Source organism: Cebus imitator, unplaced genomic scaffold, assembly GCF_001604975.1.
Source record: "Cebus imitator isolate Cc_AM_T3 unplaced genomic scaffold, Cebus_imitator-1.0 Scaffold196, whole genome shotgun sequence".
In the NCBI taxonomy this organism is placed as follows: domain Eukaryota; kingdom Metazoa; phylum Chordata; class Mammalia; order Primates; family Cebidae; genus Cebus; species Cebus imitator.
The window spans coordinates 903,214-921,218 of NW_016107511.1; the positions used below are offsets into that span (position 1 = coordinate 903,214).

The 18,005-nt window shown below is 43.5% G+C and overlaps 2 protein-coding genes across 2 annotated transcripts; one reads left to right on the forward strand and one right to left on the reverse strand.

Moving 5' to 3' along the window:
• Positions 1 to 4,212: 4,212 nt before the first annotated feature.
• LOC119473938 (protein FAM240B) lies at positions 4,213 to 13,284 on the reverse strand. Its single transcript, XM_037745231.1, has 2 exons — positions 13,142 to 13,284; positions 4,213 to 4,398 (listed from the first exon to the last, which is right to left on the reverse strand). Exons 1-2 carry the CDS (start codon positions 13,282 to 13,284, stop codon positions 4,305 to 4,307), a joined length of 237 nt encoding a protein of 78 aa, XP_037601159.1. The 3' UTR covers positions 4,213 to 4,304.
• Positions 13,285 to 15,716: 2,432 nt separating this feature from the next.
• LOC108317044 (guanine nucleotide-binding protein G(s) subunit alpha-like) lies at positions 15,717 to 16,634 on the forward strand. The gene has a single exon (XM_037745232.1). The coding sequence runs from the start codon at positions 15,976 to 15,978 to the stop codon at positions 16,243 to 16,245; it is 270 nt and encodes an 89-aa protein (XP_037601160.1). The 5' UTR covers positions 15,717 to 15,975; the 3' UTR covers positions 16,246 to 16,634.
• The last annotated feature ends 1,371 nt before the right edge of the window (positions 16,635 to 18,005 follow it).

Here is an 18,005-nt window from a genome sequence, read left to right on the forward strand (position 1 = left end):
TTAATTTCTTCTGTCAATAATTCTGAATCATGTGTAGCTGTCCAAAAGAAAGAAGGATCTGTTGTTGCTACTCTTTGTCAACATAAATAAAGTTATGGTTTCAATTCAGTAAAGTTTTTTGAGCAGCTGAGGTCGCCTCTAAGTTGGTAGAATAATTTTGCCATTTTTCAATCTGCATTTCACACAAGGTTATTAAAGGAAAAGTGCTAACAAGTTTGAAATGAGAACTGGAATTTTAAATGTGTTTGTCTGGAGCCACAGCATAAGGTACAATTGCAATGCTTTGGTCTCTGTATCTCATCACTTAAACCACACTCTTATTTTTGTTTTCGCTCACCTTGACCAGAGTAGAGGATCACATAAAGGGTATATTTTCCAAATAAAGCTGTTTGGATCATCATAGTTTTAACAAAGACAATCCCTAACATCTGTAGAGTGCATTCTCCGCACTGCTGCCAGGGCTGTTTGACTAAGACACTAAGACAGGTTCTTAGCACGTTACTTGCTTGCTTAAAAACCTTTGATGAGCCTCCATTGCCTATGTGACAAAGCCCAAACTCCTTAGCTCAGCATTCAGGGGCCTTCCCCATTTAACCCCAACCTTGCCCCCCTCCACTCCCTACAGGGACAGCACAGAGGCCACTTCCTGCCTTTACACAGCTGGTTCCTGTGTCCAGGATGCCCTTGGCCTCTACCTCAAGGCTTCATCTTACTCTCTCTGGGAGACCTCCATGCTTCTCCCCCGGGCACCCAGTGCTCTTCTGAAAGACCTTACCATGCAGACTCAGTTTATGTCATCTTGTCTTCTCTGCTAGATTCTGCACCCTCTGAGGAATCAGTTTCCAAGTCTGGCTAAGCATCTGCTCTCCTGGGCAGCGTGATAAAAATACCATCCCCGAGCCCCACCCCAGATCAACAGAACTAGAATCTCTGGGAGCAGAGCCCAGGAATCTGTGAATTTAAAGCAGTTTTCCAGGTGATTCTGACTGGCAAGCAGGCCTTGTAACCACTGCCCAGAACAAGCATGCATTTTCCATGGGCCCAGCCAGGTGATAGCCAGGAGGGAGCAGAGAGAGAGAGAGGAGGCGGAGAGCTCAGGTGCACTGAGGGCCCACCTTGTGCCAGGTTCTGCCCTGGGAGCATTTATACCCGCTCATTCGATTTCAACCACCGCAAGAAACAGATGATGGTATGCCTATGATGCCAGATGAGGAAACCAAAGCTCAGGGGGTTCGTCTGAGGTCCCCACCAGTACGTAGTGGAGTTGTTAACAAAACCAGCTCTGCTGTCTCTTTGGACTCACATTCGTCTTCCATAGCCCATGTTAAATAAATGCTAGGTAAAATAAATGAATATCTGTGTTTGTAGATGCTCCGTGCCTCAGGCCCCTGCAGATCTAACCAGCAAGGTCTATCCATTCTGTTCGTTCACGTCCATTCTCTGTCATGGAGACCTGGGAACAACCTCCTAATCCGTCTCCCACCGTCTCCTGCCATCTCCCCTTAAATCCGTCTTCTCAGCTGCAGTGGAGTGATCATTTAAACTTGCAAATCTACCAAAGCTACTCTGCTTGTGGTACATTTTATGACATAGAAGCTTTTCATATTTATATAAATAAATATGTCTATTTCTGCCTTGATAACTTCAAGGTTTTCAAACTTAATGGTGAATATTTAAGCTAGATTTCTAATGCAAATAACAATCCAGGGGTTAAGTTATATACTATATTAAGCGTTCGTACACATTGACATGAAAGACACATCTTAGAAAAATGGGCAGTAAAGTATGCATAAGCAATTCACAGATGAGAAAATTCACCTAATCTACAACCAAATGAAGAGACTCCAATTATGATGTCACTCAACACCCCTCAGACTACAGAAAATTTAAGCTAGCTCTGACAATTAATGCTTGCAGCGATGTGGGGAGAAACATATTCTCATAAACTGTCGGTTCAAATGGGAATTTCTCCAGCCTTTCTGGAAAACCTTCTAGTAGCATGTTAAAAGTAAAAACTGCAAATACCATGTTCTAACTTTCCATTCCTGGGAATCTATTTTCCAGTATCAAACTCCTGTGATAAAGGACCTCCAGAGGAGATTACTTACTGCTGCATTGTTCAAATGCAAAACCCTGGAAATCATGTGACTATTCATCTCTAAAAGAATTGTTAACTTTAATTATAGAACATCCACATCATGGGATAATACGGCCAAATTAAAAATGTAAATTGGAATTAAATTCACCTGGGTGCATTTGTATGAAGCATGGTTGTGTGAGGAACACAAGATACACAAAAGAACGTGATCCTGTTTTGTAAGATGTTACCACATGAACACATCCACATAAAGCCTTTTAGATGTATAGTGTGAGTGTGTGTTCAAGTGTGTGTGTGTTTGTAGATTTATGTGAACGTGGAGTAACCTAGGTGAGGTTGTTACTGAGGTGTCGGGGTCACTGACAGTAGTGAGCAGAAAGAAAAGGGACGGAGTTAAGTCCCGACCACAGAGATGAGGGAGAAAAGGTTAGTAAAAAACTGTGATAAGCCCAATCGGCATGCATGATATGATCATATTTGTGCACCTACACGAAGTTACATAAACATGTATATGTGTGCTTGAAAAAGTTCACAATGCGCATCTGATCAGCTGATTCCTCCACCTGAAACCTGTCAATGGCCTGCTGTTACCCTGTGGTTAGATCCAGAGTTTCTTATCTGGCTCCAGAGGCCCCTTCGCCCCTCCCCCTCCTATATACTAGGCTCCTCCCCAGTCTTTGGGCTACAGACGCATCTCCCCAGGGACCTCAGGTCCCCACCCCCTGCACCATCTCCTGATCCTCTTTGGTTCTTCACACTTGCTTTTGTCCTCTGTCCAAGACATCCTCCCTGACACAGTTTCCTGGATAATTCTTACTTGTTTGAATTTCTTTCTTTACTCTATATATTTAGGGTGTACACCATGATGTTCTGATGTACGCATGCACACTTGATTAATACTGTCTAGACCTTAGCTAAAGCATCCATTTCTCGGGGAGATTTCCCTTTTCCTTGATCTCCAGATGTAGCCTTCCAGATGTTCATTCCCATGGTCCTCTGTCCTTGCTCAAGTTCTATTATTTTTATTTAGTCTCCAGCTATAGTTTATGGCTAATTTGTTGCATTTGAATTGAATGAGAGCCTATGGCAGGGGCCAGCACGGCTCCCCGGATCTCATCACAGTGGGTGGGTAGAACACGTCTCCAACCCTTCTTGCCACCCGTGGCTCTGTCAGCTGAAATGAGGCCATTTAGATTCCTGTGGAAGCAGAAGGAAGCAGTTATACCAGCGCATGGCATCTGCAAGGGCTGGGATCCTGTTCAGCACCATCTCAAACTATGCCCCCACTGCACCCTCTGTGTCCTTCTGGCCCTCTGTGCTTCTGGGCCCCTAGTCTTTATCCCTTTGCTGCAGCCTGGCAGGGAGGAAGCTGGGCAGTGGTGGCCCCATCACTACTGCCCCCGTAGAAGGCCACCTACCTTATGATCGTGTTTGAGGCCTGAGAGGAGGCTAATGTGAGGGTGACTTTAAACTCTAGAATGTGTCTGGACACCTGCTGTGCCACCCGAGAGCTAACCCGACAGGTGTGAAGGGAGTTCACACAGGGGACTGACCTCGAGGGCGCTGCAACCAAGTTTATCGCCATGCGTTCATTGCATGCTTCTAATTAAACCCGTTGACGAAGAAAAAGCAACACATTTACAGGAAGACATAAATTAATTGAGTTCCTTTTCAAGCCACATTGTTAAATTCTTTTTATAATAATAGCTTTATTTCTGCAAGAAGTTACATTTCTGTGTTCATAAAAAGCAGGGAAAGAAAGACAAGATTTTATGACTTCTTTTCCAGGAGACCCGGGGAAGCCAAATTTTCAGCAAGGTCATTGCCCTCAGTAAGCTTAGAGAAAACACTCCAAATGTCTCAAGACTTGAAACATTTTGAAATGAGGAGGAAATGTGGAATCACATTATGTCACATGGGCCTGTGAGTCCTGGGGAGTGCTAATTCCAAGAGCTTTTTATATTAAATAGCCTGAGCGTCCTATCCTGCTTGCGGTCATCCCGTCCTCTGTGCGGAGGGGATTGAGCAGGATAATAACTCCCATTAGCACTGGGGGAGGTTTCACATGTAAATCCCCTAGCAAATGGAAGCACAATTGGAGAGCGTCCTGTTTAGTAAGTCAGCATAACTTGGGTGTTAGTATTTTTCCCCTAGAAAATTGCCCATGGTTGCTTGCTATCTTTGAAGTCAGTGAGGTGGGCAACGCTCAGTCCGTGCTGTTGGCCGGCTTTTCCTTCTCATCAGGGTTGTCCAGCATCTTCAGCCTCCTCTCCAGCCTCTGCCTCCATTCTTCTCTGAGCCTGTGGAGGGGAAACCGTGCACATGCTCAGTGCATTTGTCTCCACCTATGCTGGTCCACTGAACCATGGCTTTTTCTTCTCAAGGATATTTTAAAAGAAACCTGGTGTGTGTTACTCTCCTCCCTGTGTTCATGTGTTCTCATTCTTCAACTCCCACTTATGAGTGAGAACATGCAGTGCTTGTGGTTTTCTGTTCCTGTGTTAAGGGGAGGACAAATACCTAATGCATGCGGGGCTTAAAACCTAGATGACGGGTTGATAAATGTAGCAAACCACCATGGCACACATATACCTACGTAACAAACCTGCACGGTCTGTACATGTATCCCAGAACTTAAAGTAAAATAATAATTTTAAAATTCCAAGGCTTTTTACAAATGAACAAAGAAAAAAATGAATAGTCACAAGGGCAATGTCTATGAATAGACGGCTCTATCCCAAACGCAATCCTTCCCAAATTGATAGGTGGATTCCACGTAATGCCAATCAGAATCCCAGAAAGACTTTTCTATAGCTATCAACAAGCCGGCTCCAACTTCTATATGGAAAGGCAAAAGTAGATTAGCCTTAAGAAGTCTGAAGAGAGCTGTTGAAGACTCACTCTACCTGAGTTGAGGCTTAATATAATTAAGTTACCATCATCAGGGCAGTGAATAAACAAATAGATTAATAGCACAGAATAGAACAGAAAGTTCAGAAATAAATACACAGTAACATGACCAGTCGATTTTTGTCAAGAGGTTAAGGCGACTCAATAGAGGAAGCATAGGCTTTTCAACAAATGGTGCCGGAGCATTATGTATCTATATTCAAACAACAGACCTGGAATCTGCTCTGGTCTGAACATTTGTGTTTCCCCTCAGATTCGTATAGTGAAATCCTAACTTCCAAGGGGATGGTGTTAAACTCTGCTAGATTATGGACCTGGGAAAGAATGGGAAGATTCTGGAGTCATGCTCTGAGGTTCTGGGGGTTAGATAATATGTGTGTACTTCAGGAAAATCAGAATATACAGAAAAGAATTAAAACAATTGAATTCACCTTCATCTTTCATTCTTATAAATAACCCTACAAGAAGTATAATACTTAATACTTTTTCTGTATCCCAGTCTATTTTCCTCAGAGTGGCTCCCAGAGGTGAAATAATACCACTTAGAAGGTATAAATATTTTGAAGGCTCTAGGCACCTATTACTAGATTGGCTTCAGGAAAACTTCTTACTTACACTCTGCTTAATTATGGGCCCCGGAAAGAATGGAAAGAATCTGGCGCGCGGGCCTGTTGCTGGCTGGTGCTGTTGCATAAACACATGAGCAGGCGGGGACTGAAAGTTGAAATACTGTCAGAGAATGAGGCACATGGGGCAGTAGTGTCAAGACATTGGTTGCAGTCCTAATTCTACCTCAATTTTAAATAGAAATGAACGACATCAAAGTATAGTTTGTCTGTTTGTTGAGCACGGGGCTGCTGCTCTCCCACGAGTGGGCAGCTTCCTCACATGTGGGGAACTCTGCTCCGCACCACTGGTCAAAGTATGTTGTACCTACAAAGGGATGATTTATTGAGCTTATATGACCTTCTACTTTGATTTCTACAGATTAGCAATTTTCATAATTATATTTCTGCATCATGGTTGTTAAGTATTCATCCTATATTTTAATTTGTAATCCACCTCTCCAACCTGGAGAATACCCAATTTCACAAGCTTTTTTGGTTACACATCTCTGAAAGCCTCTGTAACTAAATCTGCCTTCAAGTACATGACTTTTGTCACCCGGGATCTTTTGAAGCTCACTAATAAGGGCTGCTGCCTGGTGTTTCATTGAACTTCATGCACTTCTTAACCTAATGAGGATTCATTCATTAACAAAAGGGACTGTAACTTTTACTGGGTGTGGTGACAAAGCTGACTGGTGGCTGCAGCTTCTTTCCATTTGTATTTGCTTCAGATCAATGCCAAGGCCACACTTCCTGCAGGCTGCTCTAAGACAGCCACTGGGCATGGCCGTGGTATTAGCGCAGTGCCCCCCAGCGAGCTGCAGAACTTCTTTAGCAGGTGGCTTTGGCTCACTGACTCCTCGTTACTCTGCCCAAAACTGACTAGGGCTGCCCTGCTGTCTTCCCAGTCCTAATTCCTTTTTCTGCTCCTTCATGGAGGTCAGACCCGCAGCACAGTCTGATGACCTGCCTTCTTTGGCTTTGTGGTGTGCTGAAGCTGCCTCATAACAGTTCAAAAGAACCGAGGATTACTTTTCAGGAATTTTTTTAAGCTAATTATTAAATACAGACAGTATTAAAAGTAAATTATATAAAGTTCTAATTAAATTGTATTAAAACAAGGGCACTGACTACGTAAAATTCATTACTTCCTAATGATTTTACTGCATTTTACAACAATCTATGCTCGTCAGGTTACTTAGGTCGATTTCACCTGTATGGTGAAAGTGCTACATGATGAGGGATTACTGCCAAACGCCTCTTCTGAGCTTGTCTTCATTTCAGACATCTCATTGGTAGCTTGAAACAGACTGTGGTGGGAATATTTACACCACGGAAGCTGCAAACAGTTTAAATCATGCACGACTTCAGGTACCATTTTGTTCATTGTCTGAACTAAGGTTTGGCCCTAATGCCAAATCTGGCCAGCCACCCATTTTGTAAATAAGGTTTCATTGAAATATAGCCCTGCCCACTTGTTGACATGTTTTACTTACATATGGCTATAGCTGCTTTCGCACTACAATGACACAGTTCAAGAGCTGCAACACAGATCATACCACCTAAAAAGCCAAAAATATTTACTGTCTGGTTCCTTTCAGAAAATGTTCCCGACCCTTGGTCTAGACTTAGGAAAGTGATGGACGAAATCTTAACATGGATTAAATTTAGAAGTGTGCCGTGTCTGTAGCTAATATATTATAAATAGCAAAAAAAAAGTTGAGGAAATATTCTTCCAGTACTAGAAAGCAATGGACTTCTTCGCTGAACTGGATAGTAATCAAGCACTTATTTGCTGCATAATTTTTTTCAAATTATGGTTGAATTTCAACCATCAGTTGGCCCCGATACAAGAGGTTGGCAAAAAATGAATAAAAACACTTTTCATTATTATTCTCTGTGAGAACCAGGTGACTATATGGGATTTATAATAAAGAATATTGTGTGTTCTCTTACTGTTTATAAATTGTGTGCTACACAGCTTTCGTATCAGTCAGATTTATAAACATATGCATGTATATACACACATACATTTTTCCTCCAGAGAGCCAGTGGTTAAACATTCATCAACACACAGCTTCCTTCCAATTTTTCATTCACAGGTGCTTCCTCCAATAAATCTTATGCACATCTAATCTCTTGCCCTCTGCTTCTTAGAGGACCTGAATTAACACATTCGGTGTGATGCATTCATTCTAGGAAAAAAAAGTTAGGAATCTGGGGTTCATAACATATTCATTTACTTTTTATAGCAGTTACATGCTATTGCTAAATGGTAACGAATTCAGGTCTCTGTCTACCCAAATGTCTTTTAAATCTTGTCTTATGAATATTTAGACACTTTGCTGCTCCTTTTTGGTCAATATCTTTCATTACTGTGTTGCTTCTGTTTATTTTGGGGTTCTCAGTAAACTGGTGAATATAGATTTATATATGGGGCTTTCCTTTTGCAGCAGAGAAGGTCCATAAGAGGAGGATAATGCTTAAAACTTGGCTTACAAATTCAGCTACATCAAAAGAGCCATAAGACTGGCATTAAAGCTCAGAGAGAACATTTTTACCTTCAGCCTAAAAATATTGACCTCGCTTTTCAAATGGAGACCAAGTCATGTTTACTGCTTCTTGTTCTAGAGTCTTCTGATTTGTGAAGGAGTTGTCAATTTCTAGGAGCACAGACTCTCCTTGATAAGTCTGGGGCTTACCTAGAAAACAGGATGATATTTGTGAGATTCTTAAGTCATGATCATAATGTTATTCCTGGAGCGCGTGAGGACAACTGGATCCATAATTATATTTTTCCTATTATATGCTAGGCACTAAACATATGTGTCAGTTTCATCCTCCAAGAAGCAGATTTGTGGGAAACACCTATGAAAAATAAAGAAGGGAGGAAACTGAAGCAGGCAGGAAGAGCCTTATAGACTTCAGCACTGGTCTGACATCTGTGAAGAGACGGGGAAGTAACGATTGAGTAGGAAGAACCCACCCCACAGCACAGTTCTGAGGAAGCTTGCGCTGCGCTGGTGGGGAGTCCCTGAGCAAATGCTGCCTTCGGAGAAGACTTGTCATGCAGGAATTGCCTAGAACTAGCACCTCTGCCACCCTCAGTTTTGGCTAGGGGCAGCCTGGGGAGGTATGGTTTTGGCTCACCCACAATGGTAGATGCAGAAAGGGAGCTGCTGGCATGACCAGTCAGCTGTTTCCAAAGCAAATGATCCTGGAGGGCCTCTGAGTGGGGCACTTCCGTGGCTACCACGCTATGTGAAGAAGAGCAACAGCATACTCCCTGTCCTGAAGGAATTGAGAGTTGGCCGAATTCTTGATCTCCCATTTCAGATCTCAGAACTCCGATCTTGATCTCTGTGCTTTTGCTTTAGTATGAAAAGTGACATGATGATTTTGCTGCGCCTACGCCATTCTCATGGATAGGAAGCATGCCTTGACAATTATTTCCTCATAGTGGGGAGAGGCGGGCCTGCGTCTCGTTTCCTTGTGGTTTGTAGCTTGCTGACTGGGTCTCTGGTCAAGGGTCAGAGCTCAGTCCATCCACACAGGCTGGCAAACTTTGGCATACTGATTTGACCAACTCGATTTACCAGCTGCTTCCTTCCTATCCTTTTAGTTTGAATGAAAAATCTAACTAAAATTTTTCTCTCTTCTGCTTATTCTTTGTCGAGTAACTCTTGTCTTATAAAAAGTTTGAAATAGTGATTTCATCTGGCTGGGAGATTCTGAGTCAAATATCTGATTGCCTGAAGCTGAAAACATCCTAGTTGATATAACTGATAAGCAGGCTTCAGAGCAGAGGGAGGTGAGTGGTCTTGGGTTGAGGCTTGATGTACCCCCAGATTTAATGTCTACTTGACACTGTTGAGATCTGCTAAATTATGAAGAGGTATTTTGAAGACCACACTTCTTGCATGAAAACATTAGCTGTTCACTGTTCAGTTTCTTAGTTATAGCTACCGGTTGGGCACTTAGGTGTCCATAAGATTTATGATATAAACTGAGATACTTTTGAAAATAACAGGGACTGCGGTCAATGATGATACCAAACTTCCCCGGGCAAACCAGGAGGTGTGCTCACGGAGGATGCCCACGCCGCCCTCGACTCTTCTCGAATTACCTCAATCAGTTGCTTGCAAATACTTTCCAGCTTCTGTGGGGGACTAACCCATCCATGTTCTGTTGCTTTTCTCTATCCAGACTCAGAGAAAGTAAAGACGTTTCCAGTTCTGGGGCCACCCACTTTGCCTTGTGATCTCACCCCCAGGCCTCTGACAGATATAGAACACCAGTTCCAAGGAAAAATGGGTTCTCCCCATCCCTGGATTCCTTCCCAGAGTCACTGAACCCACAGGTGTGTGTGTAACACCCTTCACCCGGCTCTGGCACAGCATCTTGCCAGGTTAGCCCAGCAGAGGGAGAGGAGCATGAGACATTATTGGATTTGTTCTCCTGTCAACAACGGGATTTGGAGGTTTTTTGTGTCTACTGCTCACTCAGACACTTAGAACATTTCTTGATTGCACAGTGGATTGGAATTTTTTATATAAATGGAGGGTAGAATAAAAAAAGGTGTGTGTGCCTGCATGCGTACATTGGAGGGTGGGCATTTGCCTATAGTGGAGTTGGGGGAGGCAGGGACCATAGGGCTGAAATAGGGACTCAGGTGTCTATGATATTCACTGGTCTGCAAGTATATGCTGGGAGAGTATTATTTCATTAGGACAGTGTTTCAAACTATTTGCTCAGATCAGCGGGGATTTAAGCAAATGTTCTGACATTTTGGTTTTCATTTAAAAATTCTAGGTTTTTTGCAAAACCTGGTTCATGTGGGATAGGTATGTGTTTGCATTTTTTTCAGCAAAAATAAAAGTAAAACGACTAGGTTTTAATTCATTGTTTACCAAATTAAAAAGGCTTTTGAGAATTTTAATTCACAATTGCTAAGCACGCTAGCTCTGGTGGGTGGCCTTGAGGATGCAGGAGAGACCACAGGGAGCTGCGTTGCTTCCCCAGCTCCGGGTGGGATCCTGTTTCTGAGTCCTGCGGCCCCTGTGATCGCGTCTTTAAACACTTAGCTGGGGGAGACTAGCGGAATGTTTCATGATGAGCACAAAGATTTATTCTTTCAGTCATAGAAGGTAGAGAAATCTGCTCCAAACTTTAGGAGAGGGGGTCATTTCTGGGGCACATGGGAGCCTGGAGAATTAATGCAGTTTGTTCTATGGACCATTTGCAATTGATTGCCATTTTATAACTTATATTATTTTTTACTTACAAAATGGCATAGGACCAAATTTTTGGAAAAGATATGAGAACATACACACACACGCACACACACACACACACACACACACACACACAGTCATCCCATTAGTCAAAAATAACCACTTTCGGTATCTTAGTGTATTTTCTTCTAATCCTTTTCTTTTACATACTCTCTCTATATATAGTATGTAACTATATACATATACTATATATATGTATATATGTGTATATGTATGTTTTACTATCTTGACAAAAATAAGATCATATTGCAAGTTTTTGCTTTCTGGAAGGGAAGATACAGCACAGGGCTGATGATGGGATCTGGCTTCCAGTGGCCCAGTGGGCCAGGACTGGGGGAAGGAAGATGGTGGGGACCACACAACAGGCTCCCTTCACTTCCCTGAGAATCTCCAGGATTGGATGCTCTAACATGAGACTCTTCTAGCATGCAGGAAAGCCTAGTTTTGCGTATTAGGCCACCAGGAGTGTGGCTGGAATGTTGGCAGAGCTCTTCTCTGGGTTTGGAAGGAGGCTCCTCACTGGGGCTTAAGGAAGGATTTTGTTTTAGAAATTAACTTTGAGTTTTATACATGTGAATTACTCATGTTTGCAGCCCAGCATGCACTAGGCAGACACAGAAACATGGAATCATGGTGCTCTGCTGTGGAGAACACATGACTGCCATTCCACCTGTGGTGGACATCCTAGCAGACAGACATGCTGGCTAGCCTCTTCCCATGTTAGGGACAGAGAACCAGGACAGGCCCAGAAGAATTGAGCTGGTCCACATGACACGTCTTCCCACATAAGCAAACCTTCATCTCTCAGCAGACTCCTAGGACTAAGAATCCTTCTCTCGAGAATCTTGATACTATCCCAGATGAGGGTTCTTTTTATTAAACTAGTTTTTCACACATATACATATCTGTCGACTTAACCCTAAAATTTAGTATAACCACATGAGCTGGAGATTGCAACAGAGAAGAAATGGCGAAGGGATTGTTTTAATTCATCAAGACATAAATAATATATTCTCATTTTTTTGTATTAAAAAGTCTTGTCCAAGTCTACAAATCATTGATTCTCAATCAGGGTTGACTTCGCCCTCCAGGTGGCCTTGGTTGTCACAATGTGTGTGGCGATCTCACAGATAGCTCAGCTTTGAGGCCAAGGATACTGATAAACATCTTAGCACAGAACAGCCCTCCACAACAAATAATTATTTGGCCCTAAATGTCATTGTGCTGAGCTGGAAAATCCCTGGTATACCTGCAAGATGGAATGAGTGGATGTATTGGTGATGTTTTCCACGTTTTATGATGTTTTGACATCTTACAGTTTGCTGGCTGGGAAGAGACTGTCCCTGCTAGGACTAGCAAAAGGCTTGGCCGATCTCCAGACCAACCAGTCTCAAGTCTGTAGCCCTAGCCACCTCCGTGTCTAACTCTCACACACTGAATCACTATTTCCCCTGCCCTTGATTATCCTGGGGCCATACCAGGCAACTGGAAACCACTCCTACAGCTCAAAGCCTACCAGAATGATCCAAACTAACCAATCCTGAATTATACACTCTGCCCTGCCTTGCCTTTTTCATAGAAATCCCAATAAAGACTCTGGCTGAGCTGGGCGTGGTGGCTCACGCCTGTAATCCCAGCACTTTGGGAGGCCGAGGCGGGTGGATCATGAGGTCAAGAGATCGAGACCATGCTGGTCAACATGGTGAAACCCCGTCTCTACTAAAAATACAAAAATTAGCTGGTGGGCATGGTGGCGCGTGCCTGTAATCCCAGCTGCTCAGGAGGTTGAGGCAGGAGAATTGCCTGAACCCAGGAGACGGAGGTTGCGGTGAGCCGAGATCGCGCCATTGCACTCCAGCCTGGGTAACAAGAACGAAACTCCGTCTCAAAAAAAAAAAAAAAAAAAAAGACTCTGGCTGAGAGGTTCTCGCTAGCTCTTCTCCCACCTGACCAAAACCAGGAGCTTCCCCTCTGGCCCTGTGGGACATGTGTGACCCCCTCTCTGGGACCTGTGAGTACAGTGAGCTTCTTCCTTCCAAGCCTTGCCCCCAGGTCCTCATGAGAACTCGCAATTCCTCCTGTCGTTGTACAGCCTTTACGCCTTCATGCCCAGCATATGTACATTCCTACAACGGTGGACACCAAAGAGAATTCACTACCTCCGTCTTCATATCTGGCATCTTTCTAGGAAATCCACTTTAAAAGTAATAATAGAGAAAAAATTCACATACTTTTTCAGGGCGCTTCTTTCCTGACGATCTTCCTCCAGTTCTCGGTAAAAAGTCTGTTTGCTAATTTCTTTTTCCCAGAAGCTTTTGAGCTCATGACAAGTGTCACAGCAGAAGACTTCTCGACGGGTGTATTGATTGTTCATCCCCTGAAATATACAAGTAAAGCAAATCCCAGTCCTTCAGATAAAGCCTCTCTAGGTTTGGTGTGATAGAAAGATGAGCTTACACGTAGACACTGCTATTTCTATTTACACTTTTTTTTTTTTTTTGGTGACTGTAAACACATCACACATCTGTACTCTTAGTCTATTTCCTCAACTGCAAATGAGAATAATAATCGTTATGCCAGAAAACATTGTGAAAAATTTTGAATTAGACAAAACCATAATCTGGTAACTCTTCCAGATTATCTGAGTCTAAAGCTTGCTCTTTTCACTGTCTTTGAGGCATTTGACAATTTTGTAAATTATAGAACAATGACAGTAATGAAAATGATTCATGAACATAGAAATCCAAATAAATTTTGTCCACTAAAATGCAATTATTCTACCCATCAATATCAATTTTTCATCTATGTGTTTTTAAAATTTCTTTTGAATCAGTTGTAATACATTACTAGTTTTTTCCTTATTTATAAGTTAAATAAAATATTTGATGCATGTTCATTTTATATTTGTATGTGATTCATTATATTAGCTTTCTTAAAAAACGATCCTTTAAGAGTGACCTCACAGTTGTGCGTGTGTGTGCGTGTGGAAGGCGTGCATCGTCAACAAAAGTGCTAAGCCTCATGCATCACAGATAGCCAGCACCCAGTCAACAGCGTGCTCTTTCCATCCTTCCTCACAGAACAGAAACAGCCTCTGCCATCTATCAAGCACCCAGTGTGCGCCAGGTATGCTTTACCCACCGTCCCATCTGATGCTCACTGCAGCTCTGTCTCCACTCACTGTTCAGATGAGGAAACTAGAGTGAGAATCTGCCCGTGGCCATCACTGAAAATACAAGCGCTGGCATTTGAACCTAGGTGTGTCCATCTTCAAAGCAGTTGCTCTTTGCTCTGCAGATCCTCTTTGCTCACCAGACGTGTCCACTGCGTTTGGAAACGGGTACACCTGGAGCAAGCTCGTTCAGCATATGTGTATACATCCTATGAAGGGACACCTACTTAACCCAAAGATGTTTGCTTTTTACCCGAACGTGGCCGACTTTCCAGATCTTACAGTGCCATCAGGCAGGTGGACACGGATGCCTGCACAGCAGAGCCCTTCTTGCCGGCTGGCAGCTCTTGCTCAGAGAAGTGCTTCAGCCCAGGCTAGAGACTGGAAAGGGACCTGGTCCCTTACGTCCCAGCTATGAAGTCCCTATGATCCCACGCAAGCTGGGTTTTCCTGGGGCACCCAAAGGATTGGGGGTGACAGAGGAGTTTAGAAAAAGCTTCGGAGAATAACATTTATTATTTATATTTATGATATAAAGTAATTTATATTTTATTTATATGTATAATAATAGAATATGATGCCTTTATCAGAGAGGCAGCAAGAGCTTCCTGAATGAAGGGAACAACATGTGTAAGTGTCCTGAGGTAAGAAGAAGCTTGAAACTGAAAACAGCTTTGGGTATTCGATAAAGATTTTAAGAATCCGCTTCCGGCATTCTTCCTCCTGGACCCATTTTCCCATCACCTGCTTATTTCTACAGTCAGAGCTGCCCTGGAAAAAACTGTGCTGAGCACGTGGTGGGTGGTGGTGGCAAGGCAGGTCAGGGTGGGGACGATGGAAGATGCCAGGCTCTCTGGGGGGGGGGTTCTCTCTGGTCACATACCGCTATATGAGGGCCGTTGTTTTCTTATTTAAAACATTTTTATTTTTTATTAAACATTTAAAAATAATTTTTAAATATATTTTAAATTGACAAATAAAAGCTGTATACAACATGAAGTTCTGAAATATGTACACATTGTGGAATGGCCAAATCGAGCTAATTCACATCTCACTTTGCATATAAAGGGGCTGATTTTCAGAGGCATTGACAGGCCCTGTCGAGGTTCCACAGCTTGAGAGTGGTGTGACTGTCAGGGCCTGGAGCCTGCACTCTTCCTACCGCTCCCGGCCACTCCTTGGTAAGAAGAAGTTTGCCTTAGGTGCCCTTTTTTACTTGAGGTGCTCAGTGACCTTACCCTTTCCTGTGACTGACAGACGCTGAGGTGTTTGTTACTTAGAGGGGTACAGCTTCGTGAACAGAAGCTCAGTCTTATTTTGTTTTCAATGCATTGACGCATTTAATGGGTGTTCAGTTATTCAAGTTAAATGAAATGACCCCCTTCCAAATTATCTTTTTCATACGAAGAGCTGGCCCCTTTGGAGTATCTCAGATATGGAGGATCTGAGAGTGGATTGCTTTTGTGCTTTCTGGATAAGGGAAACACAGTCTTTCTGCAGTCTGCCAAGCTGGAGCTGTGCCGTAGAGCCTCTGGAATTTCTCTCTCAACCCTGGGGCCATCCTCCAGCCTGACCTGTGCACACATTTCTGTCTTTCAAGGGCATATTTCTTACTTTTTTTCTTTCCCGGGCTAATAATTCGGTGCACAGAATTCTAATAAATTTCTAGCCACTGGACATTGAAAAAGAAGCCACTAACAAAATATATCTGATTTTACATTTTCATTCATAGAACTAGGGTGTGGAATGCATGCCCTCCTACAGCAATTAGGTTTCCTGTGGGTTTTGTTCAGGTTCCAGGGATATTTAAGGCATCTCATTTTCCTGATATACAAATTCAAGATAAGAAGATAGTGCTGTCTGCCCTGGCCCTCCCGGCCCGCCGCCACCGCCATGGGCTGCCTCGGGAACAGTAAGACCGAGGACCAGCGCAACGAGGAGAAGGCGCAGCGCGAGGCCAGCAAGAAGATCGCGAAGCCGCTAGAGGACAGGCAGGTCTACCGGGCCACGCACCTCTTGCTGCTGCTGGGTGCTGGAGAATCTGGTAAAAGCACCACTGTCAAGCAGATGAGGATCCTGCATGTTAATGGGTTTAATGGAGAGGGCGGCGAGGAGGACCCGCAGGCTGCAAGGAGCAACAGTGATGGAATATATTATCCCTAGATGATGGCTACAGTTTCTCATCTTCCCGGCTATGTCCTATCACAATCTGCATGCTGGAATTGCTCGGTCTTAGGAACTTCTAATAAGAATACTTCCGTTGTCGGGGTGGGGGGGAGGGGAGGGGAAAGCGGGGAGGGGCCCCTACTATCTGACCTTGAACGGTGATTGAAAAAACAAAAAATGGACTGAAATCCTGAATTGGCAGAAATGTAGTATGACGACTATCAAAAAGACATCTCTGTAAGAAATGACTGACAATCTACTGCACCTACAGTTGGCATTTGAGCAATGTATGACAAGTCCTTCCTCAGTGAGCAAGCTGCTGTGTACTAGATGCTGTGCTAAACCCTTGAACCCTGCTAATACCTTGCCTGCACATCTCTCTATGGCTGTTCCGCAAGTAAATATGAGTATTAACATTCGTGATAAATAAAAATTCTCTGCATGTTTCAGCAAAAAAAAAAAAAAAAAAAGAAGATAGTGCTTGCTTTTAACTGGGAGGAAGGTGTTAAATGCAGAGTTTGCCATTTAAGTATGCAAAAGGTAATGCCTTTTATGTGCATGATAGTTTCACAGATTTTTAAACTTACAAAATACCCCTAAAGATTACAAGTGCATATTAGGTACCTAGTATTTAGAAAAAGGATAGCTTGGTTAAACAGGTACTCGCTGAAATGTTCTTTTCTCAAAATTAATAATGAACATTGTTTTCTAAAGAGCTTCGTTATGAAGACAAGGAACACAGCCTGCTCACATCCGCATGGCATTTCGCATCCTCTCTGTCTGGGAGGAAGGTGTGGTTTGGAAATGGAAAGAGGATTCATTCTAGCAGATACTGTAGTTGCAGAGTCATGAGCTGGGTTAAGGAAAATAGATGAAAGCAGAGTGGTGTCTACACACCCAAGGAGTAAATTAAAATCTGGGTGAACCCAAAGGAAATCAGGCTACGAAGAATCTGTTGCATGCGAGGTCTGCTTCCAATTCCTTTTTGATCAAAAAGCACTTCTGGGGTCTCTGTTTTCACAGAGTAGCTTGAGAATAGCAGGCATGAGTTTCGGAAGGACGTAAGGAGGAGACAGGAACTCAGACGTCTTCAGGGATCAGTAAGCATCTTAAAGGAGTGAAGCTACTGGGAGCAGTGGCACTAGGTCTTGAAGGGCACGTGTTCTGCTTCAAGACATGCTTTCCAAAAAGGCCCAACACCACACTGGCCAAACAAAACATGGCATTTGACTGGATGCAGTCTGAGGGTTACCTACCTGCCCCACTTAGGGGACACATTCTCTGTCTACAGATAGAGCCGATGTCTTTCTTCATGAGTTTTCCTCGAAACCTCCTCCCTGTGCTCTCCCTACAGGGAACCCTGAACTATGTTGATTTCTCTATGCCTTCCCCCTTCCTAAGCTGTCTCGTGGGGCAGCCCCCTCTCCTGCTTCTGCACCCAAGCAGGCAGATCCCACTCTGGCTAGCCAGGCTTGCTACTGCTGTCATTCCAGCAGCAACTGGGATTGGAGTTCTTCACCAAGCTGCAGCCCCCCCCACTAGGGGTCATGTAGACATAGCTGTCCTGCCTGCAAAACACAGCCACATCCTGACAACCAGGATGGAGACAAAGCTCAGTGGAGGACTTGTCACTGTTGTGACTTTGGGCAGGCAAGCCCTTCACTTGGTCTGAGCCCATTTCCTTAGCCTTGAAGTGGAGATGAAGTGTGGTGATGTGCAGGAAAGTGCCCCCAACACAGCCCACTATTCATTCCTCA

Excerpts from the sequence above, each read along its gene's own strand:
- LOC119473938 (XM_037745231.1), bottom strand. The coding sequence starts at position 13,284 with ATGAACAATCAATACACCCGTCGAGAAGTCTTCTGCTGTGACACTTGT. Across the intron at positions 4,399-13,141 it reads GAAAGAAGCGCCCTGAAAAA|GCTCAGAGAAGAATGGAGGC; the intron begins GTATGTGAATTT and ends TCCCCTCCACAG.
- LOC108317044 (XM_037745232.1), top strand. The coding sequence starts at position 15,976 with ATGGGCTGCCTCGGGAACAGTAAGACCGAGGACCAGCGCAACGAGGAG.